General features: G+C 51.2%; 1 protein-coding gene across 3 annotated transcripts in view; it reads left to right on the forward strand.

Annotated features, from left to right (window-relative positions):
• Positions 1-21,833, forward strand: part of LOC115864970 (beta-catenin-interacting protein 1) — a 152,403-nt gene that overhangs the window by 24,694 nt on the left and 105,876 nt on the right. For all 3 annotated transcript variants that reach the window (XM_060283379.2, XM_060283357.1, XM_060283366.1), the window contains 2 exons: positions 9,794-9,912; positions 10,473-10,563. In XM_060283379.2, the coding sequence (XP_060139362.1) occupies positions 9,817-9,912; positions 10,473-10,563 (187 nt within the window). In that variant the 5' untranslated portion in view covers positions 9,794-9,816. The remainder of the gene's footprint in view (positions 1-9,793; positions 9,913-10,472; positions 10,564-21,833) is intronic.

Below are 21,833 nucleotides of genomic sequence, written 5' to 3' on the forward strand. Positions count from 1 at the left end.
ATACGTGAGAAGCAGCGTTACCTTACCTTCAGCTCTCACAGCTGAGGACTGAATGAATAATTATTGTGTCCAAATTCTTTGCAGTTTGAACTTAGGTAATTTAAACACATTTTAGTGGAGACCAGTTTTTGATCCCTACAGGGAAGAATAAGAATTCTGAAGTGAAGTTAATCTGATGTGTGTCAAAACTGTGATGAAAACTTAACCACATGTTCGCTTGGATAGGCACCAAACTCAAAACACACTGTAATACACTTGCAACATTACCAGCGACTGAAAGGTCGTTGTTGTTTGGGTTGATTGTGGTTGATTCTCTTCAATTATTTCCTTCACATTGGCACCCTTGATGCAGCTTCTGTTTCGGACGGAATTATGTAAACAGGTCCCAATGTTCTCGTCCATCAGGATTGGAGTGCGGAGGGCAGGAACACGTGTTCACGCCGCCGTCGGCCCTGACCCATTCCTGGGTGTTCTCTCTGTCAGGCAGCAGGGTGGAGTCAGCTCAAACTAAAGCTCGAAGAATCCTAGAAGACCAGCAGTTTTAGGAAGGGCAGGAGTCCTCCCAAGGCACGCAGTAACAGTTTAAGAACTGGTCTCTGCCAGGGAAGTGTGAACAGGGAGCGACCTGGCCCCAAAGACCCATTCAGGCCCCAGCGACACCCCAGGCCCACGGCTGGGTGTGTGAGGCCCCCTGGTAATCACAGTGTGAGCGTGGTGGGTCCCCGGGGATAGTGGAGCTACAGTGGAACAGAACCGGTCCGTACGTGACGCCAAGGGTAGGATTGTTGGGAGGAGCAAAGTTCTGTGAAATAGACTCCGTGTAAAATGATTGAGACGGGCACCCACACACACTCCTGTGGGTTCTGAGCCCTCACACCCCTGTTGGAGGAAGCTTGGCTGGTCAGGAAAGGACAGTGAGGAAGGGGCTCTCAACCTCAGTGAAGCCAGCGTCCCGAGGTCCTGGGACGCACAGCAAAACCAGAGACATATCCTTGCCTGGGTAGAGCTGGCCCCTAAATGGGGGGATAGCGCTTGCTCTGGGACCCAGGACTGGGGGTGGTTTGTGACAGTAGGACCACTATGAAGCCTTGAACCAGAAGGGCCGTTGGGGGGCTTGTGTTGGGGGCCGAGGGGGTGGGGGGTGAGGGGGCAGTAGCACGGAGGTAGGGGAGCGGGTGGGTGTGGCCCTGGGGCTCTGGTTCTTTTGTGTGTGGCGACACCTAGTGGCCAATCCCTTGACTTCCACAAGGAGAGGGCCAACTGACCATTAGCCCTTGGACACAGGACAGAATCAGAAGACTTTTACCCCTGGAAGCCCTAATTCCCAATTTGAAGTCTTCATGGAGCATTTCAGATGACCTCGGAGAACACGACAGCCCAAGGCACACAAAATACTCAGGAATGAGAGTCTTTGGAAAAGCTAAATTTGGTTATGGAGACTGGATTAGGGACTTGTATTTGACCGTAAGTGATGTGGAGATGGTAGGGGGTGGAAGCCCAGACCCCACAGGCTGTCTGGGTTCTCTCTTAAGCCAACTGGGCCAGGGCTGAAGGAAGACGGGGCAAGCGAAGCAGCCACGGCCCCGGCCCTCCAGCAGGTGCAGGAAGACAGTGAGTGAGCACCCCAGCAGGTGCGCTATGAAGCGGACAAGGGACTTCCCTGGTGGTCCAGTGGTTAAGATTCCATGCTCCCAATGCAGGGGGCACGGGTTCAGTCCCTGGTCGGGGAACTAAAATCTGCATGCCGCATGGTGTGGCCTAAAAAAAAAAACAAAAGAAGAAGAAACTGGGATGTGATGGGACCACGTGCCCAAGAGGGCCTGGGTGGGGTGCACGACCTACCGCGGTCATGCAGTCAGGAAAGGCTCCCCAGGAAGGCATCTAAGCGAGCGGAAAAGAAGCCAGTTCCAGCCTGGGGACCCCAGTGCAAAGGCTGCTGGGGAGGAGCTTCTTGGCAGGTCCTAGAAACAAACTGGGGGCCAGCGAGACAGAGGGGAGGAGTGGGAGCGAGAGGCAGAGCCGGCCATGTGGGGTCCTGGCAAGGGCGTGAAGCGTATCCTGGGGTAGGTTGGAGTGGGGAGAAATGTCATCCATTCTGGCTTTTAAAAAGATCATTCCAGTTAGGTAGCCTCATCCACCAGAGGGCAGACGGCAGAAGCAAGAAGAACTACAATCCTGCAGCGTGTGGAACAAAAACCACATTCACAGAAAGTCAGACAAGATGAAAAGGCAGAGGGCTATGTACCAGATGAAGGAACAAGATAAAACCCTAGGAAAAACAACTGAATGAAGTGGAGATAGGCAACCTTCCAGAAAAAGAATTCAGAATAATGATAGTGAAGATGATCCAGGACCTCGGAAAAAGAATGGAGGCAAAGATCGAGAAGATGCAAGAAATGTTTAACAAAGACCTAGAAGAATTAAAGAAGAAACAAACAGAAATGACCAATACAATAACTGAAAAGAAAACTACACTAGAAGGAATCAATAGCAGAAGAACGGGTAAGTGACCTGGAAGACAGAAAGCTAGAATTCACTGCTGCGGAACAGAATAAAGAAAAAAGAATGAAAAGAGGGCTTCCCTGGTGGCGCAGTGGTTGAGAGTCCGCCTGCCGATGCAATGGACACGGGTTCATGCCCCGGTCCGGGAGGATCCCACATGCCGCAGAGCGGCTGGGCCCGTGAGCCGTGGCCGCTGAGCCTGTGCGTTTGAAGCCTGTGCTCCGCAACGGGAGAGGCCACAACAGTGAGAGGCCCGCGTAAAAAAAAAAAGAATGAAAAAAAAAAATAAATAAAAAAAAAAGAATGAAAAGAAATGAAGACAGCCTAAGAGACCTCTGGGACAAATTAAACGCAACAACATTCACATTATAGGGGTCCCAGAAGGAGAAGAGAGAGAGAAAGGACCAGAGAAAATATTTCAAGAGATTATAGTCAAAAACTTCCCTAACATGGGAAAGGAAATAGCCACCCAAGTCCAGGAAGTGCAACGAGTCCCATACAGGATAAACCCAAGGAGAAACATGCCGAGACACATAGTAATCAAATTGGCAAAAATTAAAGACAAAGAAAAATTATTGAAAGCAGCAAGAGAAAAACGACAAATAACATACAAGGGAACTCCCATAAGGTTAACAGCTGACTTCTCAGCAGAAACTCTACAAGCCAGAAGGGAGTGCCATGATATACTTAAAGTGATGAAAGGGAAGAACATACAACCAAGATTACTGTACCTGGCAAGGATCTCATTCAGTTTCGATGGAGAAATCAAAAGCTTTACAGACAAGCAAAAGCTAAGAGAATTCAGCACCACCAAACCAGCTCTACAACAAATGCTACAGGAACTTCTCTAAGTGGGAAACACAAGAGAAGAAAAGGACCTACAAAAACAAACCCAAAACAATTAAGACAATGGTCATAGGAACATACATATTGATAATTACCTTAAACGTGAATGGATTAAATGCTCCAACCAAAAGACAAGGAGCAAATCAGACTCGCTGAATGGATACAAAAACAAGACCCAGGGCTTCCCTGGTGGCGCAGTTGTTGGGGGTCTGCCTGCCGATGCAGGGGACGCGGGTTCGTGTCCCGGTCTGGGAGGATCCCACATGCCATGGAGCGGCTGGGCCCGTGAGCCATGGCCGCTGAGACTGCGCATCCAGAGCCTGTGCTCCGCAGCAAGAGAGGCCACAGCAGTGAGAGGCCCGCGTACCGCAAAAAAAAAAAAAAACAAAAAACCACAAGACTCATATATATGCTGCCTACCAGAGACGCACTTCAGACCTAGGGACACATACAGACTGAAAGTGAGGGGATGGAAAAAGATATTCCATGCAAATAGAAATCAAAAGAAAGCTCGAGTAGCAATACTCATATCAGATAAAATAGACTTTAAAACAAAGAAGCTTACAAGAGACAAGGAAGGACACTACATAATGATCAAGGGATCAATCCAAGAAGAAGATATAACAATTATAAATATATATGCACCCAACATAGGAGCACCTCAATACATAAGGCAAGTGCTAACAGCTATAAAAGAGAAAATCAACAGTAACACAATAATAGTGGGGGACTTTAACACCTCACTTACACCAATAGACAGATCATCCAAAATGAAAATAAATAAGGAAACAGGAGCTTTAAATGACACAATAGACCAGATAGATTTAATTGATATTTATAGGACATTCCGTCCAAAAACAGCAGATTACACTTTCTTCTCAAGTGCGCACGGAACATTCTCCAGGATAGATCACATCTTGGGTCACAAATCAAGCCTCAGTAAATTTAAGAAAATTGAAATCATATCAAGCATCTTTTCTGACCACAATGCTATGAGATTAGACATGAATTACAGGGGGAAAAAATGTAAAAATCACAAACACATGGAGGCTAAACAATACATTACTAAATAACCAAGAGATCACTGAAGAAATCAAAGAGGAAATTAAAAAATACCTAGAGACAAATGACAATGAAAACATGACGATCCAAAACCGATGGGATGCAGCAAAAGCAGTTCTAAAAGGGAAGTTTATAGCTATACAAGCCTACCTCAAGAAACAAGAAAACTCTCAAATAAACAATCTAACCTTACACCTAAAGGAACTAGAGAAAGAAGAACAAACAAAACCCAAAGTTAGCAGAAGGAAAGAAATCATAAAGATCAGAGCAGAAATAAATGAAATAGAAACAAAGAAAACAATAGCAAAGATCAATAAAACTAAAAGCTGGTTCTTTGAGAAGATAAACAAAATTGACAAACCATTAGCCAGACTCATCAAGAGAAAGAGGGGGCTTCCCTGGTAGCGCAGTGGTTAAGAATCCGCTTGCCAGTGCAGGGGATGCAGGTCCGTGCCCTGGTCTGGGAAGATCCCACATGCCGCGGAGCAACTAAGCCCGTGCACCACAACTACTGAGTCTGTGCTCTAGAGCCCACGAGCCACAAATACTGAGCCTGCGTGCCACAACTACTGAAGCCCAGGCACCTAGAGCCCGTGCTCCGCAATGAGAGAAGCCACTGCAATGAGAAGCCCACACACCACAACAAAGAGTAGCCCCCACTCGCCACAACTAGAGAAAGCCTGCGTGCGGCAACGAAGACCCAACATAGCCAAAAATAAATAAATAAAATAAATTTATAAAAAAGAAAAAGAGGGAGAGGACTCAAATCAATAAAATTAGAAATGAAAAAGGAGAAGTTACAACAGACACCGCAGAAATACAAAGCATCCTAAGAGACTACTACAGGCAACTCTATGCCAATAAATTGGACAACCTGGAAGAAATGGAAAAATTCTTAGAAAGGTATAACCGTTCAAGACTGAACCAGGAAGAAACAGAAATATGAACAGACCAATCACAAGTAATGAAATTGAAACTGTGATTAAAAATCTTCCAACAAACTGTGATTAAAAATCTTCCAACAAACAAAGCCATGACCAGATGGCTTCACAGGTGAATTCTGTAAAACATTTAGAGAAGAGCTAACACCCATCCTTCTCAAACTCTTCCAAAAAATTGCAGAGGATGGAACACTCCCAAACTCATTCTATGAGGCCACCATTACCCTGTTACCAAAACCAGACAAAGATACTACAAAAAAAGAAAATTACAGACCAGTATCACTGATGAATATAGATGCAAAAATCCTCAACAAAATACTAGCAAACAGAATCCAACAACACATTAAAAGGATCATACACCATGATCAAGTGGGATTTATCCCAGGGATGCAAGGATTCTTCAATATATGCAAATCAGTCAATGTGATACACCATATTAACAAATTGAAAAAGCAAAAACCATATGATCATTTCAATAGATGCAGAAAAATTTTTGACAAAATTCAACACCCATTTATGATAAAAACTCTCCAGAAAGTAGGCATAGAGGGAACCTACCTCAACATAATAAAGGCCATATATGACAAACCCAGAGCAAACATCGTTCTCAATGGTGAAAAACTGAAAGCATTTCCTCTAAGATCAGGAAAAAGACAATGATGCCACTCTCACCACTCTTATTCAACATAGTTTTGGAAGTCCTAGCCGTGGCAATCAGAGAAGAAAAAGAAATAAAAGGAATACAAATTGGAAAAGAAGAAGTAAAACTGTCACTGTTTGCAGATGACATGATACTATACATAGAGAATCCTTAAAATGCCACCAGAAAACTACTAGAGCTAATCAATGAATTTGGTAAAGTTGCAGGATACAAAATTAATGCACAGAAATCTCTTGCATTCCTATGCACTAATGATGAAAAATCTGAAAGCGAAATTAAGGAAACACTTCCATTTACCATTGCAACAAAAAGAATAAAATACCTAGGAATAAACCTACCTAGGGAGACAAAAGACCTGTATGCAGAAAACTATAAGACACTGATGAAATAAATTAAAGATGATACCAACAGATGGAGAGATATACCATGTTCTTGGATTGGAAGAATCAATATTGTGAAAATGACTACACTACCCAAAGCAATCTACAGATTCAGTGCAATCCCTATCAAACTACCAATGGCATTTTTTACAGAACTAGAACAAAAAATCTTCAAATTTGAATGGAGACACAAAAGACCCCGAATAGCCAAAGCAGTCTTAAGGGAAAAAAATGGAGCTGGAGGAATCAGACTCCCTGACTTCAGACTATACTACAAAGCTACAGTAATCAAGACAATATGGTACTGGCATAAAAACAGAAATATAGATCAATGGAACAAGATAGAAAGCCCAGAGATAAACCCATGCACCTATGGTCAACTAATCTATGACAAAGGAGGCAAGGATATATATACAATGGAGAAAAGACAGTCACTTCAATAAGTGGTGCTGGGAAAACTGGACAGGTACATGTAAAAGAATGAAATTAGAACACTCCCTAACCCATACACAAAAATAAACTCAAAATGGGTTCGCGACCTAAATGTAAGATCAGACACTATAAAACTCTTAGAGGAAAACATAAGCAGAACACTCTTTGACATAAATCACAGCAAGATCTTTTTTGATCCACCTCCTAGAGTAATGGAAATAAAAACAAAGATAAACACATGGGACCTAACGAAACTTCAAAGCTTTTGCACAGCAAAGGAAACCATAAACAAGATGAAAAAACAACCCTCAGAATGGGAGAAAATATTTGCAAACGAATCAACGGACAAAGGATTAATCTCCAAAATATATAAACAGCTAATGCAGCTCAATATTAAAGAAACAACCCAATCCAAAAATGGGCAGAAGACCTAAATAGACATTTCTCCAAAGAAGACATACAGATGGGCAAGAGGCACATGACAGGATGCTCAACATCACTAATTATTAGAGAAATGCAAATCAAAACTACAGTGAGGTATCACCTCACACTAGTCAGAATGGGCATCATCAGAAAATCTACAAACAACAAATGCTGGAGAGGGTGTGGAGAAAAGGGTACCCTCTTTCACTGTTGGTGGGAATGTAAATTGATACAGCCACTATGGAGAACAGTATGGAGTTTCCTTAAAAAAGTAAAATAGAATTACCATATGATCCAGCAATCCCACTACTGGGCATATACCCAGAGAAAACCATAATTCAAAAAGACACATGCACCCCAATGTTCACTGCAGCACTATTTACAATAGCCAGGTCATGGAAGCAACCTAAATGCCCATCCACAGACGAATGGATAAAGAAGTTGTGGTGGGCTTCCATGGTGGCGCAGTGGTTGAGAGTCTGCCTGCCGATGCAGGGGACATGGGTTCGTGCCCCGGTCCGGGAAGATACCACATGCCGTGGAGCAGCTAGGACCGTGAGCCATGGCCGCTGAGCCTGCACGTCCGGAGCCTGTGCTCCGCAACAGGAGAGGCCACAACAGTGAGAGGCCTGCATACTGCAAAAAAAAAAAAAAAAAAAAGAAGTTGTGGTACATATATACAATGGAATATTACTCAGCCATAAAAAGGAACGGAATTGAGTCATTTGTTGAGACGTGGATGGATCTAGAGACTGTCATACAGAGTGAAGTAAGTCAGAAAGAGAAAAACAAATATCGTATACTAATGCATGTATGTGGAACCTAGAAAAATGGTACAGATGAACCGGTTTACAGGGCAGAAGTTGAGACACAGATGTAGAGAACAAACTTTTCCCCCCAAGGGGGGAAAGCCACAGCGGGGTGGGGATGGTGGTGTGCTGAATTGGGTGGTTGGGATGGACAGGTATATACTGATGTGTATAAAATTGATGACTAATAAGAACCTGCTGTATAAAAAAATAAATAAAATAAAATAAAAAAATTAAAAAAGAGCACACAACTTATAAAAAAAATAAATAAATAAAAATTAAAAAAATAAAAAATCATTCCGGCTACTTGCGCTGGGTGGTGGAGTGGAAGGAAGTGAGAAGGGGTGGACAGGAGGAGGAGTGATCCCCCAGAACCGAGCCTCCCCACTCAGCTGTGCTGGGAACTGAGGGCTGTCCGCTGCGCTCGTGCACCTGGCCCCAGGGGATGGCTGGCTGCCTCTCACCAGAGGTCATTCTGCAGGCAGCTCACCCCTCCTTCCTGGTTACCAGTGTTAATTAGACCCTTTTCTGAACCAGGAGGAGGTGACAGGATAGCAGACAGTAGAAGAGGGAGCCTGGGCTTTGGTGGTGGAAAGGAAGGCCCTGTAAGTAGACGGCACTGCATTGAGTGCACAGCTGCATTGCTACGCAATACACATTTTGCCCTATTGTGCAGGCTTTTAGGGCCGGAGCCCCTGTTAGCTTCTGGGGACTGAGCGGTTGACAGGAGCCTCCAGGGAGGCTGCTGCCCAGGGCTCTGGCGCCTTTCTGAGTCTGCCCTTCACCTGGGAGAGCCTGCTGGTCCAAGGCTTGCTGGCCCCTGAGGGATGGATGGTGTGAGGAGTGTCCTTGGCCCGCAAGCCCGGCTCCCTTGGTCCTCCGAGCGCAGCTCCTTGGCACCAGGGCTGCCAGGGCTCCACCCCCACCAGCTGCTGCGTTATTTCTGACTCATCCAGGAGTTACAAGTGTGTAACCCAAACCCCTCCACGCCCGGCTTCCTCCCCCCCAGCTCCTCCTGGAGGGAGGAAACCCTGGGACTTCTCTCCTGGGACCTTTCTGCAGGTCGGGTCCCTGCTGCACCTGGACGCAGCTGCCGCGTGCAGGAGCCACCCTGTGACAGGTGGGTGGGCTTGTGAGGGTGGCGGCAGCGAGCCCGGGCAGGTGTGTGTGCCCGCAGCCCCGGGCTCGCCGTCCCCATCGAGGGACTCCTTGGAGCCCAGCCCAGGAGGCAGCCTCTTGAACTCGTCAGGGACTTTTGCAGAGGGAGCTGTCTTGGTGTTTGGGGGCTGGGTACTGATCCCATGGCTTCTCCAGCTACAGGCCCCAGCCGGCTGCCTCTGATCATGTCACTTTGCTCCTCATGGAAGTTGCTGGCTTTGAAAGACGGGGACACTTTGGGTTTCATGCAGCACATCTCCTGGGCTCTTAGCAGGAGCCTTGCTGAGCCTTGCTGGCTGGAAGGTAGAGCTGGCAAGAAGTCTGGGTCAGCTCAGCCACCTGGGCCTGACAGCTCCACACACAGAGGGGGCTGGCCACCAGTGCCTGCTCCGGGGAGATCCCTGCTCAGTCTGGCTGTCGGGCCAGCAGGCGTGAGGGAGGAACGGGCAGCTCGCCACCTGCTCTGGGCTCTCAGAAACGAGCCCCTGATGCAACATGGGCGGCCTGACAACTTGTGCCGGTATGCGGGTATGTCTCGTCCTGACACCGCCCCACCCCATGCTTCTCCTCGCTCTGCAGGAGTCCCCAGAGCTGGCCAGGGCATGAACCGCGAGGGGGCCCCCGGGAAGAGTCCGGAGGAGATGTACATTCAGCAGAAGGTCCGAGTGCTGCTCATGCTGAGGAAGATGGGCTCCAACGTGAGTGCCTTCGGGGCGTCGAGCAGCAGGTCTCCCAGGGAGGGTGCCTGATGCCGGCGGGCAGAGGGGCTGTGACCACCTTCTGTAGCAGCTGTGGTCTGGGGATGGGGATGCCAGGCCTCTGGCTTGGCTGTGGCTAATTCAGGCTCCCGGGCACAGGCACCAGCATGTCCAGTTCGGCATGGCACTCCCTGTGCCATGTTTGGGCCAAGTGGGTGAGGGTCCTAAAGGCCCTGACCTTCCTTTCCTCCCCTCTACCGGGAGTCTTCTCTTCCGGTGGTGACCGGCGGGCAGGACAGCCACTGAGAGGGCAGCAGATATGCAGTGGCCCTTCTCAACAGGAGAGGGAGGGGCTCCCCAAGCAGGGCCTGCCCTATGCTGGAATCCCCGTCCCCGATCTGATCCCGGTGCCAAGGCCTGTGGGCCCCATGGACCAAGTTTTAGGGGTGGGAGCAGAGGGGAGAGGGTGCTCACCCTGGAACTAGAAGGTCAGTTCGCAACAACAGAGGCCCAGGGAACGGGTGCGGGCCACCCTTCACCCAGCCCTCTCGCCCCTGCAGCTGACGGCCAGCGAGGAGGAGTTCCTGCGCACCTACGCGGGGGTGGTCAGCAGCCAGCTCAGCCAGCTGCCCCAGCACTCCATCGACCAGGGTGAGTCCCTTGACCAGGGAGAGTCGAGGGCCCGCGTGGCCAGCGACAGCAAGTTGTGGTTCCTTTAGAAAGCGTAGCTCCAGCCCTTCCAGATGGGTGGTCCACGAGAGAGAGATTTCGGGGCGGCAGCTCCCTCACCCACAGAGCTGAGCCCCAGCTGGCGGCAGCGTCTAGACGTGGAGCCTGCAGAGCCTCCAGAGCCTCCAGGCCGGTCCCTTCTCCTTCCCCAGCTGGGAGCCAAGGACCCAATCAGGTAATGGGGGGGATCCCTTTCTAGACCTGGGGGAGGAAGAGGAAGAAATGGAGGTGTCTGGGGGCCCCATAGCTGCAGAGGCTCTGGTGGTTGCATTTCTTCAGCCTTTGCCTGCCCCTGCCCCCCGCCCCCGAGTACCCTGTTCAGGGACAAGGAAACCACCCTTGTGTGCAGGGGCCTGCTCTAGGTGCGGGCTGCACAGTGGCTGCTGTGTTCCTGGCTGTGCCCAGGAAGGTGGCCCCAGTGGTCCTGGAGGTCTCCGTGTGCCCAAGGGAGCTATTTCTCTTTTGAGTACCCTCAGCCAGTTGTAATAATGGTAGTGGGTAACCCTGAGTGTTTATTGTCTAGCAGGCTTGAGCTGCCAGCTGTATTACTTCTACTTAGCAGGCAAGGAAACGGGGGTTCTGAAGCAATAAGCCACTGCAGCCAGTTCCTGGGGGGCCCAGGATGCAAACCTGCAGCCCGATTGCAGAGCTGGGTTTGTCTCTGTCTGTCCTGGAGCCGCAGGAAGCTGGTGGGCACTTAATGGGCTCTCCCTTTCTGGAAGCCTTATCCTGACCCTGTAGCCCAGGACCCTGACCACCAATTTCCAATTGCTTGGAATTCTTGGCTGTTGAATCGTGCAGCCGGTGACCTGTCTGGTGTGAGCGGGCTCCCAGGAGCAGAGTGCTGATGGGCGTGTTTGCTGATCCCTGAGGCTGGGGAGGTGAGCAGACCTGGCACACGGGACTGCTTTTCCTGAGACTGCCCTTGTTCTCCTGGATGTCACACGCCGGGCTCTGCCCTGGCGCAGGACCCGGTTCCCGAGCTCTGACGCTGGGTGTGACCCAGCCTGTGCGCCCAAGTCAGCAGAAATGTAGAGGGTGTTCCCGTGGCCCCAGCAGCTCCCGGGGACAGCCTCTCGCCCGGGCCACCCTCATGCCGCACCCTGTCTGCGCCAGCTGTGCTGTCAGCCACCGCTGGGGAGGAGATAAGGGGTGTGGAGTCTGCCCCCCCACCCCGTCCTGGGATATTTCTTCTGGGAGAGGTCTTTTCTCCTCCAGGGCTGATCTGGGTTTTAGCGTGGGTCCCTCTCCCCTGCTCCCCAACCGCATTCACTTGAAACCCTCAGGCTTCTGAGTCCCTGGGGCATCACCTTTTCTCCCAGCCTGGTCTTGGGTCACTGGGTTAACCTGAATTTGAGCTGCAGGGGTAAGAATGCCTCTAAGTAGAAAGCTGTTAATGGGAAAAAAATCAAAAGAAGCTATAGAACTGTCAGTATAGAAAACACCACCACATACACTCCCTACCCCCTGCCCATATTCACACACGCACGAATGTATGTGTATAGAGCAAAAGAAGCTGAAAGAATATTTACCAGGTTGTTTAGAGAAAATTTTGATGGAGGGTGGAACCACATAAGGGACTTTGACTTTCCAAGTCACACAGTTTTTTGTAAAACTAATTTTTTTTAACATTGCGCATACATTTCTTTTACAATAAGGGAAGTTTTTTTTTAGATTCTGAATGGCTTTTTTGGTTTCCTATTTTTCTTTTTCTTTTTTTTTTAATTGAAGTATAGTTGATTTACAATGTTGTGTTAATTTCTACTCTACAGCAAAGTGATTTAGTTTTACATATATACATACATTCTTTTTTTAAATATTCTTTTCCATTATGGTTTCTCATAGGATATTGAATATAGTTCTCTGTGCTGTACTGTAGGACCTTGTTGTTTAAAGGGGAAGTTTTAAAAAGTGTTTTTAAGAGAACTCTTTTTGTCTTGCTCAGCTAAACCAACAACTGAAAATAAAAATGAGCTCTGCTGAGTTATTTAAGGCAGTCACGGTGACCTCACCTGGCCTGAAACTGCTGAGCAGTCAGGAGTGAGCCGTGGGCCTGTGGGTGTGATTTCGTGGCCCTGGAATCCGGGCCCTCCTGGGTGTGGGGCGTCCACAGACAGACAGGCTGGCCTTGGGTACTTCTCTCCGGGAAGCAGGCTCCTGGGAGTGAACCTGGAGCTGGGTGAGAATCTCTGGGGAGATGGTTCTCTGCTGCTGGGCTGCCCTTCAGTCTGCCCCTCGCCGCACAGTCACCTCCAGCGACAAGCCTCACAGGCTTACTGTATTTTCTTTGTGCCAACAAAACAGCAGGCAGTCCAGTCTCTCCCACTATGGAGGTTCAAGCCTGAGAGCAGGACCCTGCATTTCTGCCCACACCATGGGGCCAAATGGGGCTTTGATAACATTCTAGCCTGCCCACCTTCCCCGTTGGCAGAGCCGACCTCAGCTGATGCCACAGGGCATGTTGCTGTCAGAGTCTCAGGTGCCACCCGGGTGGCAAGAGCCCTGGATCATTGCTTCCAGTGCTCAGGACCCCAGCATGAAAGGCCCAGAAAGGCCTAGGAGCATTCGGGGTGATGGGCGGGACCGTCCCGTAGAAGCCTGGTGTGAGCACCTCCTGCCACTAGGCGGCACTGTCTCTCAGCAAATGCCTGTGCGCTGCTCCGCCGGCTCCCGCAACTCTGACCTGTGCTGTTCCAGCTGCCCTCAGTAGGGGGCCTGAGGCCGCCCCATCAATGGGTCAGCGCTTGGCCATCCGTCCCGGGGTCCTGCCCACCACCTTGGACCCGCACACGCTTCCCCTCTGGGGCTGGAGGGGTCTGGTACCGGGAGCACTGCTTGCCCTCCCCAGACCCAGGTAGGAGAGCAGCAAGCTGGGCATCCCTCAGCCCACGCCTCCCGGCCGCCCCCCATCCCATTCTTCCCTCGGTGAACACGTGTTCAGTATCTGCTGGGTCCAGGTAGGTGCTGGAGACCCTAGTGCACGGGCCTGCACCATAGCGCCTCACCAAATGGTTCCAGGAGAGGGCCCCAGAGGCCCCCCAGTACTGCACTGGACAGTGGGTAGACCTGCCTGGGCTGTGCTGTTCCAAGACCACCCTCGAAAGCCTCCTTCTGGAGGCCCTCCTTTCCCTCCCTTGTCTTCCATGAGACCCCCCCTCCCCCATTTTCTGCTTCTCTCTGCTCACTGCCTCCCACCCCCCGCCCCCCCAGTGCCTCCTTTCCCCTCACCATGGTCATGCTGGTGTTCTCCATATTTTGTCCTCTCCTCTCAGTGTCACACGCTGTCCCTGGGAGGTCACATCACTCCCGTGACTCCCAACAGAGCTCTGGTCGATGCCTTCCAAATACACCCCCTCAGCCCAGACCCCCTGCTGACCCCCAGATTGATGCGCGCTCTCTACTGGCCATCTGGCCGCACACGCCCCACATTCAGCACGTTCAGGGTCGTAACCTCTCCCCGCCCCAGGATCTGTGCTCCCACCTGTATTCTCTGTCGTGAGGATGTGCCACCCCATGAACCCAGTGTCCTGGGGACCAGCCACTGACTCCTGTCTTCCCCAGGTACCTAGGAGGTTACCAGGTCCTCTTGATTCTCCCGCCTTAATGCTCCTCACATCTGCTTTGTCTTCTCCATCTTGGTTTGAACCCGCATTTTGGTCTGAGCCCATGTTAATTCTTGTCTCGATCACCACAAACAGCCCCTAACTGGCACCTTGACTTCTCGTCTTGCCCTCTCCGTGCACTTTCTACCCTGTACCCAGAGTGAGTATCGATGGCTACATCAGCGGGTCTCTTCCCGACTTAAAATCTTTCAGTGGCTCTCTACTGCCTTGAGGATAAAATCCAAACCCCTTAGCGTGATGAGCAGGACCCCTGCCCACCCGACACCAGGACCTCATGCTCCACAAACAGCCACAGTGAATGGCTTTCAGCTCCCATCTCAGGCCTCGTGCGTTCACGCCTTTCCATCCCTGCATTTGCCTCTCGGCTGCCAGGAGCCCAGCCCTGAGCCCACCCCCTCCCCTGCCTCCTACAGGCAGGGGCCAGGCCCTCCTGTGATCCCCACCGCACACGTGTACCTCAGCCCTGCTACTCCCCATACTGTCTCCTGGTCCATCTCTTGACCAACTCTGAGCCCCTTGTGGCTTCCCTCTTTGTATTTGTGGGGCTGGGCCCCCCAGAGCGCCAGCATGTTCTTGGGTGAATGAATGGACCAGGCTCTGGGTCTGGGAGCCCATAGTCCCCCGAAAAGGCAGGAACATGGAGCGCTTGTCTCCTGGTCCCCAGGGTGGCCAAGCAGACCCGACATCCTCGCTGGACTGACTTTGAACCAAAGGCAATCATTGCTTCTCTGGGAAGGTCGCCTTGCTGAGAAGCCCCAGCTTGAGGCTCGGGGGCGGAGAGCAGTAGCTTCCAAAGCAGGCTCAACAGAATGCTGAGTTCGTGCCTTTCTTATTGTCAGTGCTGTTCTCTCCATAACATATGTCGATCGTTTTTCCTGGCTATGAAAGAATGCATAGTCATTGTGGAAAGTCATTGGGAAAGACAAACAGCAGAAAAGCTTAGAGGATTGACTCCTACCGTGTAGCTAGAATCACTATTCCCTTGCATTAATTTCCCAGCAGACTTTTTTAAAAAATATGCATGTATTTTCATTTTCAGAGTTGAGACCATACAGTGTAAACGTTGTAATATCCATTTTAACATCCATGTTTTCACTTATGATAATTTTACCATGTCCTCAAACGATTTTCAAGAAAACATTTTAGCAGTCACGTGATATGCAGCCATGTGGCTGTGCTATCATTTTTTGACCGATCCTTTACCTTTTTTTGTTTGTGGCTGCGCCGGGTCTTAGTTGCGGCACGTGGGATCTTTAGTTGCGGCGCATGAACTCTTAGTTGCGGCGTGCACGTGGGATCTAGTTCCCCGACCAGGGATCGAACCCAGGCCCCCTGCATTGGGAGTGAGGAGTCTTACCCACGGGACCACCAGGGAAGTCCCCTGATCCTTTACTACTCAACATTTGTTTTTCATTTTTGCTATTGATTATAATTAATTTAATTTATCGAGCTCCTCCTATGTGCCAGGTTCCATGTCAGGTAGCATTAAAGTTATCCCAGAGAATCCTCATGACAGCCCTGTGAGGCAGCCACTGTCACAGGCCCACTTTCACGATGAGAAAACAGGCCCTGAGGGGTTGAGTAAGGTGCTCAAGGTCATAGAACGGGCCATGTGGGTCCAGGGTGTGGTAAACAAAGACCGTCTAGGAGTGGCTTACAGGCCATGTGCATTTTTAAGCAGAACAGTGTTTTACCAGAGGAGCAGGTGTGCTGTAGGGAGTTAGCATGGTATTTCAGGAGGGCATGAGAAAATTGGAAGGATTTCCTGCTGCCTTCTTTTTCTGGGCCTTTCACCTCCAGGTGCCTTTGAACGTGCTGGTTCTGTTTGAGCTCCAGGTCTCTCTCTGCCCCAGCACCACATCGGGGACGGATGCGGCGAGTGCCAGTTCCAGGCCCCTGGTACACTTGGCAAAGGCCTCCTCATGGCCAGTCGCCTGCAGAACTACCATCCTCGAGTCATGCTTCGTATAGACCTTTGTCCAGCCGTCCTGGGGCTGGAGGGACCCTGTCTTGATGTGGCCCATTTTGTTAAGGAAGCCCTCGTCCTTTCTCTTCCCCTCTTTCTGGCCCTGGAGCCCAGGGCCCAGGCCCTGGCACGCTGGCTCCCCAGGCCTGTTCCAGCCTCTGTCTGATCACACTCTTTCTCGAAGAGACTTTCCAGGGAAGGTCCCCAGCCTGAGCCAGCTGGGCGGTCCCAGGGCTCTTCTGGCTTTCCCCTGTGGAAGCCAAGGCTGCAGGCTCAGGGTCCGCTGCCAGCAAGCCTAAAATAGGTCATTTGGTCTCAGGGTTACACTGAGAACCTTGTTAAAATAGCTGTGGTCATGGGCAACCCAGCAGGGAGCCAGCGGCCCAAGGAGAGGGCCCACCCAGTGCACGGCTCTTCCAGGGACCAAGCAAGCTCACCCCTATGCTCATCACCCCACTTGACCCTCTCAGCGGCCCTCGAGTGGGGTGCTGGCACAATCTCTGTTTCACAGCCAGCATTCTTCCTGGAATCCCTTCCCACACCATCTGGCCTCTGCTCTTTCCCTTCCTCTGCCGCCCTCTCTGCCCTTCCAGGGTCGGCCCGCTTCCCTCCTCTGGCTCCTGGACTGCCTGCGGATCTTTCCTTCCCTGTAGCGGTTATCACATCAGGTCAGGAGCCCCGAGGGGCCAGGGTCCGTGCTGTGCTCGCAGTCTCACATTTCCCCGTGGTCCAGCTCTGGCACAGAGTGGGGTCTGTCAGGTCCCTGTGTAGACCGAGGCTACCCCTCTGTGCGGACCAGCTGCCGGGGTCCCGGGACCCCCATCTGCTCACGTGCGGCTCTGAGGCTTCTCTCCCAGAGGCTCCAGGTGACAACCAACTCTGGACTGAAATTACTGTCAGGCCCCGGGAGAATTCCAGTCAGTGGGATGGGAAGCTAATCTTTTTAAACTTTAATCAACACTTTCATGAGAATTACCTGTAACCTAATAATAATAAAATTGAACCCAAAATCTCATATACATTGAATCCGACTGAAAAATCAACCAGAAGGACTTGGTACATGATAACTTGTGTCACGGAAAAAGAATAAAAAATACCCCATGTTGAGGGGGATGAATTGGGAGATTGGGATATACACTACTGACACCATATATACCACTATATATACACTATTGATACCGTGTATTAAATAGGTAACTAATGAGAACCTGCTGTATAGCACAGGGAACTCTACTCAATACTCTTCGGTGACCTAAATGGGAAGGAAATCCAAAAAAGAGGGGAGATATATATACGATGGTTGATTCACTTTGCTGCACAGCAGAAACTGACACAGCATTGTAAAGCAACTATACTCCAATAAAAATTAATTGAAATAAATAACCCCAAGAAAGGGAAAGAGCTGAAGAGCAGAGCTGGTCGCTCAGTTCGGCCTCTGGTTCCGGCCGGTGAAGGGCTGCCTTGACCTTCCTTTAGAGCTGAGAGCAGGGGCCTCCAAGCCCCTGTGCACCTCTGCTCCCACTCCTGACACCCAGAAGAGGCAGACCTCTGTCCCGGGGAAGAGCATCAAGGCCAGTTGGGCCAGCGATGGCACTGTCCTGTTCACAGTAGCCCATTGATCTGGGTGCCAGGCGACCGCCCCCGGCCTCGAGTTGCCAGCGCAGCAGGGCAGATGGAAACACAGGCAAACACGTAAAGAATTTTGGGTGCAGATCACAGGATGACTGACCCTGAGGGAAGGGAACCCCCCTAGAAAGCCCCAGAGGTAGGATGTGTGTGCTGGGCTCAGTGGGGTATGGGGGGGTGAGGTGGGTTTGGGGCACGTGGGACTAGAGCAGAGCAGGTGTACTAGAACCCTGAGGGGTAACCCCACAAGATGCTGTTTGTGATGCTTTATGCTGCGGACATTATGCAGGTCAGTCAGATGGGCAGGATACGTGTGTTTTGCAGGTGAGGAAACGCAGGTGGATGTGCAGGGACTTGCCCAGTATCGCACGGGTAGGCAGGGGTCAGACCCAGGTCCAGGTACCGTGATCCACCAAGGGAGCCCAAGCCTGGGGAGGCGCTCGTTGGTCTGTCAGGAGGCCCAGGACCCCTGCCAGGAGCCGCCTCCCACCTGGGCCCAGGTACCACCAAGCCTGGAGCCTGCCTTGGCTGCTGAGACCTTGGCGACCAGTGTCGTGCTGTCTCTGGGTAAAAGCCATCGTCTGGGAGCTTTGGGTGGCAGAGCTGAGCTGTGTAGCAGCCCTGGGCTCCTAGGCTACGGCTGCTAAAAGCAGCACGTGCCGCCAGGCAGGTTTGGGGCTGTCTGGAGGGAGACCTAGTCCAGGATGGTGCCCGAGTTTCACCCCCGTGGAGACGTTTGCCCTTGTAGGAGTGTCTGGGACCTGTTTTCCTGGGAGCCTCGCTGCCTGGCTCATCTCCCCAGAGCCAGTAGCTGAGCCGTGCAGTTTTTGGGTAGGTGGGTAGCCGAGTAGCAGATGCTGGTGGGTATGCACAGCAAGAAAGTGAGCTCAGGGGGCAAAGAGGAAGCACCAAAGCCGAAAACCACGTGGTCAGACAAGGGGCAGACGTCGGGAATGGGAATCATTCCCTGGACGCTTTGGTGCGTGTGGCCGTGTTTCCTCTCCAGCTGGTCAGCCGTGTGCGTGGAGGATACGGAGTTTTCCAGGCCCCAGTCATTTGCCCTCATTGGGAGGGTGTTAGGCCCATTAGGAGGTCAGGAGGCTGAGATGCCCGAGCCCAGCATGGAGTAGTTGTGCTCAGCTCCGGCCAGGGATGGGCGTGAGGCTTTCAGAGAGGCTGGGGTGCTGCCGCCCTTGCAGGAGCCCATGACCCTGCATCGGGTGACGTGGGTGTCCCCACTTATGGCTGGTGCTGGTGCTGGGAGTCCCCGCCTTTTATCTGGTGACATCTGTACCGGGCTGTGTCCTGAACTGTGGGGCACCGGGGCTGGAAGGCTTTGGAAGCTGGCCCAGGCTTTTGTTACCTTGTGTTGGTTTCCCGGGGAGGGTCTACTCTCAGGGCTGTTGCCTCTCTCCGGCCACCTGTGAGCATCCACTCCTCCCGGCTGGACTCTGCAGGAGCTGGAAGAGCTCTCCGCAGCCTGTCCCCCCGCAGCCAGGCGCTTTGCTGAGCTGTAGGCTGGACCAGCACGGTTAGCACATCCCTGCTGCCCGAGGAGGCTTCATCCCTTCCTTCCGCTGCCTGGTCTCTCTCTCCGCGGGGTCCCTCCTGGAGAGGGGGTGGTGGTGGTGTCTGGAGCAGTCCTCGTCCGCCCTGGAGCCAGGCCCAGCTCCATGTGAGCTCCAGGGTCTGTGCCTTTCCTGGAAAAGGGCAAAGGGCTCCACTAGGATGTCTCCGGCCAGGTCTGAGAAATAGCGGCCGGGTGTACCCTTACTCCGTCCATCACCTTAGGGCTGCAGCCATCTCCCTGTTCCTCTTTCCTGTTTTTTCTCATTCCTGGGCCTTTCTCCAAACCACACTGCTCCCTGCCCGCTGTGCCCCAGCACCCTGTAGTGAGCTGGCTTCCCGATGGCAGCATGCTGGTTCCCTTCGGTGAGCGGGACGTGGGCTGAGGGTGGTGCTGGTGTGTGGAGCCTGGGCTGGGCTTGTGATTCTGCTGGTGTGAATTCATCCTGAGCTTGCAAACAGACCAGTGACCCCATTGTCTGTCTCCCGCCCCCAGCTAGGGGCCAGCCTCCCTTTTCTAAGCTCCTGAATATTTGTCATTTTTCTCTCCCCAGTCACTTGACTGGACTCCATTAAAGGGGCAGAGCTGGCACGGGCCGTGGGGTGGGATGGCCCCCTCGGTGCCCTGCCCTGGTTCAGAGAGCTGTGCCCTCTCCAGCGCCTTGGCCCTGCTCCCCGTGGCAGGGGAGCCATGGGACTAGGGGGGCACCTGGCAGAACAGTAGGCGGAGGCAGGGGGTGGGCGTCTGGGCTCCTCCCAGGTTGGTCTTCTGGATTCCATGTTGAATTTTCTCCAAGATACCCCAGGGCTGCTCTGGTGTTGCTTTATAAATCCTGGGTCTTGGTTCCATTCTAATGGGAGCAGATGGATTACTGCATTCTCTGCCAGGAGGCCTGAGCAGCCCCAGTGCTCAGGGTAACTGGAGCAGGACCGATACTTCCTTTTCCTAATAGAAAACGACAAAACATGTAGTGTAGCTTGGTCTTCGGAGTCTGCGTCGGGTCCTCCCTCTGCCTCTGATTCACTGAGTTGCTTCATCTCTCTGAGCGTCAGGCTCCTCACCTGTAACGATTCGTCCTGTATCACTGTGTTAGATGCTGTGGTCAGTGAGGGCCTGGGGAGGTGATTTTACACAGACTGGCATGAAGTGCGAGACCTGTGAGCAGAGCATTGAGGCAAAGGAAACCGCAGGTGCAAAGGTCCTGGGTTGCAAGTGCCTGTGCCTGAAGAACAGCCAGGAGCCCATGTGGCTGGAGCGGAGCGGGGCGTGGGAGGAGGCATATAAAAAGGGGTGAAAAGACAGCGAGAGGCCAGATCATGGTGGGTCTTGAAGCCACGGTGTGGAGTTTGGAGTTTCCCTTGAGTATGATGAGAAATCTTACAATAAACCACCTTTGGAGAGTTTTGAGCAAAGGAGTGGCAGGATCTGACTCATAGTTTTAAGAACTTCCTTCTGACTGCTATGTGGAGAATGGACCCTCGGGGTCCAGAGAGGGGAGATCCAGGAAAAGAGGGTACAGGAGGCTAGTGAGAGGGGTAGTGGTGGCCTGGACCAGAGTGGTAGTAGGGGAAATGGTAATGTATTCAGGATACATTTTAAAAGCACAGCCAGCGGGATTTGCTGATGTGTTATACGTGGAGTGTGTGTGCGAGACAGGGAATCGGGAATACCCCAGGGTTTTTGACCTGAGCAACCAGGGGATGGAGGTGCCATGGGCTGAGATGGGGCAGGCTGCAGGTGGGGCAGGCGTGGGGCTGCACCATTTGACATTCCACCAGCAAAGTCTGAGGGTTCAAATTTCTCCACATCCTTGCTAATGCTTGTTATTGTCTGTCTTTTTGATTCCAGCTGTCCATTGGGTATGAAGTGGTGTCTCATTGTGGTTTTGATTTGCATTTCCATAATGACTGATGATGTTGAGCGTCTTTTCATGCCCTTGTTGACCATTCATATATCTTTTCTGGAGAAATGTCTATTCGAGTTCTTGGCCCATTTAAAAAATTGAGTTGTTTGACTTTTTATTATTATTGAATTGTGTTACTTATATATTCTAGATAGGAGTCCCTTACCAGATATATGATTTGCAGATATCTTCTCCCATTCTGTAGGTTGTCTTTTCAATTTTTTTGATAGTGTTTTTTGAAGCATAAAAGCTTTTAACTTTGGGGGCTTCCCTGGTGGTCCAGTGGTTAAGACTCCACGCTTCCAATGAAGGGGGTGCGGGTTTGATTCCTGGTCGGGGAACTAAGATCCCACATGCGGCGTGGCCAAATTGTGGGGAGAAGAAAAAAAGGCTTTTAACTTTGATAAAGCCCAATTTATTTATTTTTTTCTTTCGTTGATGGTGCTTTGGGTGTCATATCTAAGAAACCATTTCCTAACCCAAGACTACGAAGATTTACTCCTGTGT

This window comes from Globicephala melas, chromosome 1 (genome assembly GCF_963455315.2).
Source record: "Globicephala melas chromosome 1, mGloMel1.2, whole genome shotgun sequence".
In the NCBI taxonomy this organism is placed as follows: Eukaryota; Metazoa; Chordata; class Mammalia; order Artiodactyla; family Delphinidae; genus Globicephala; species Globicephala melas.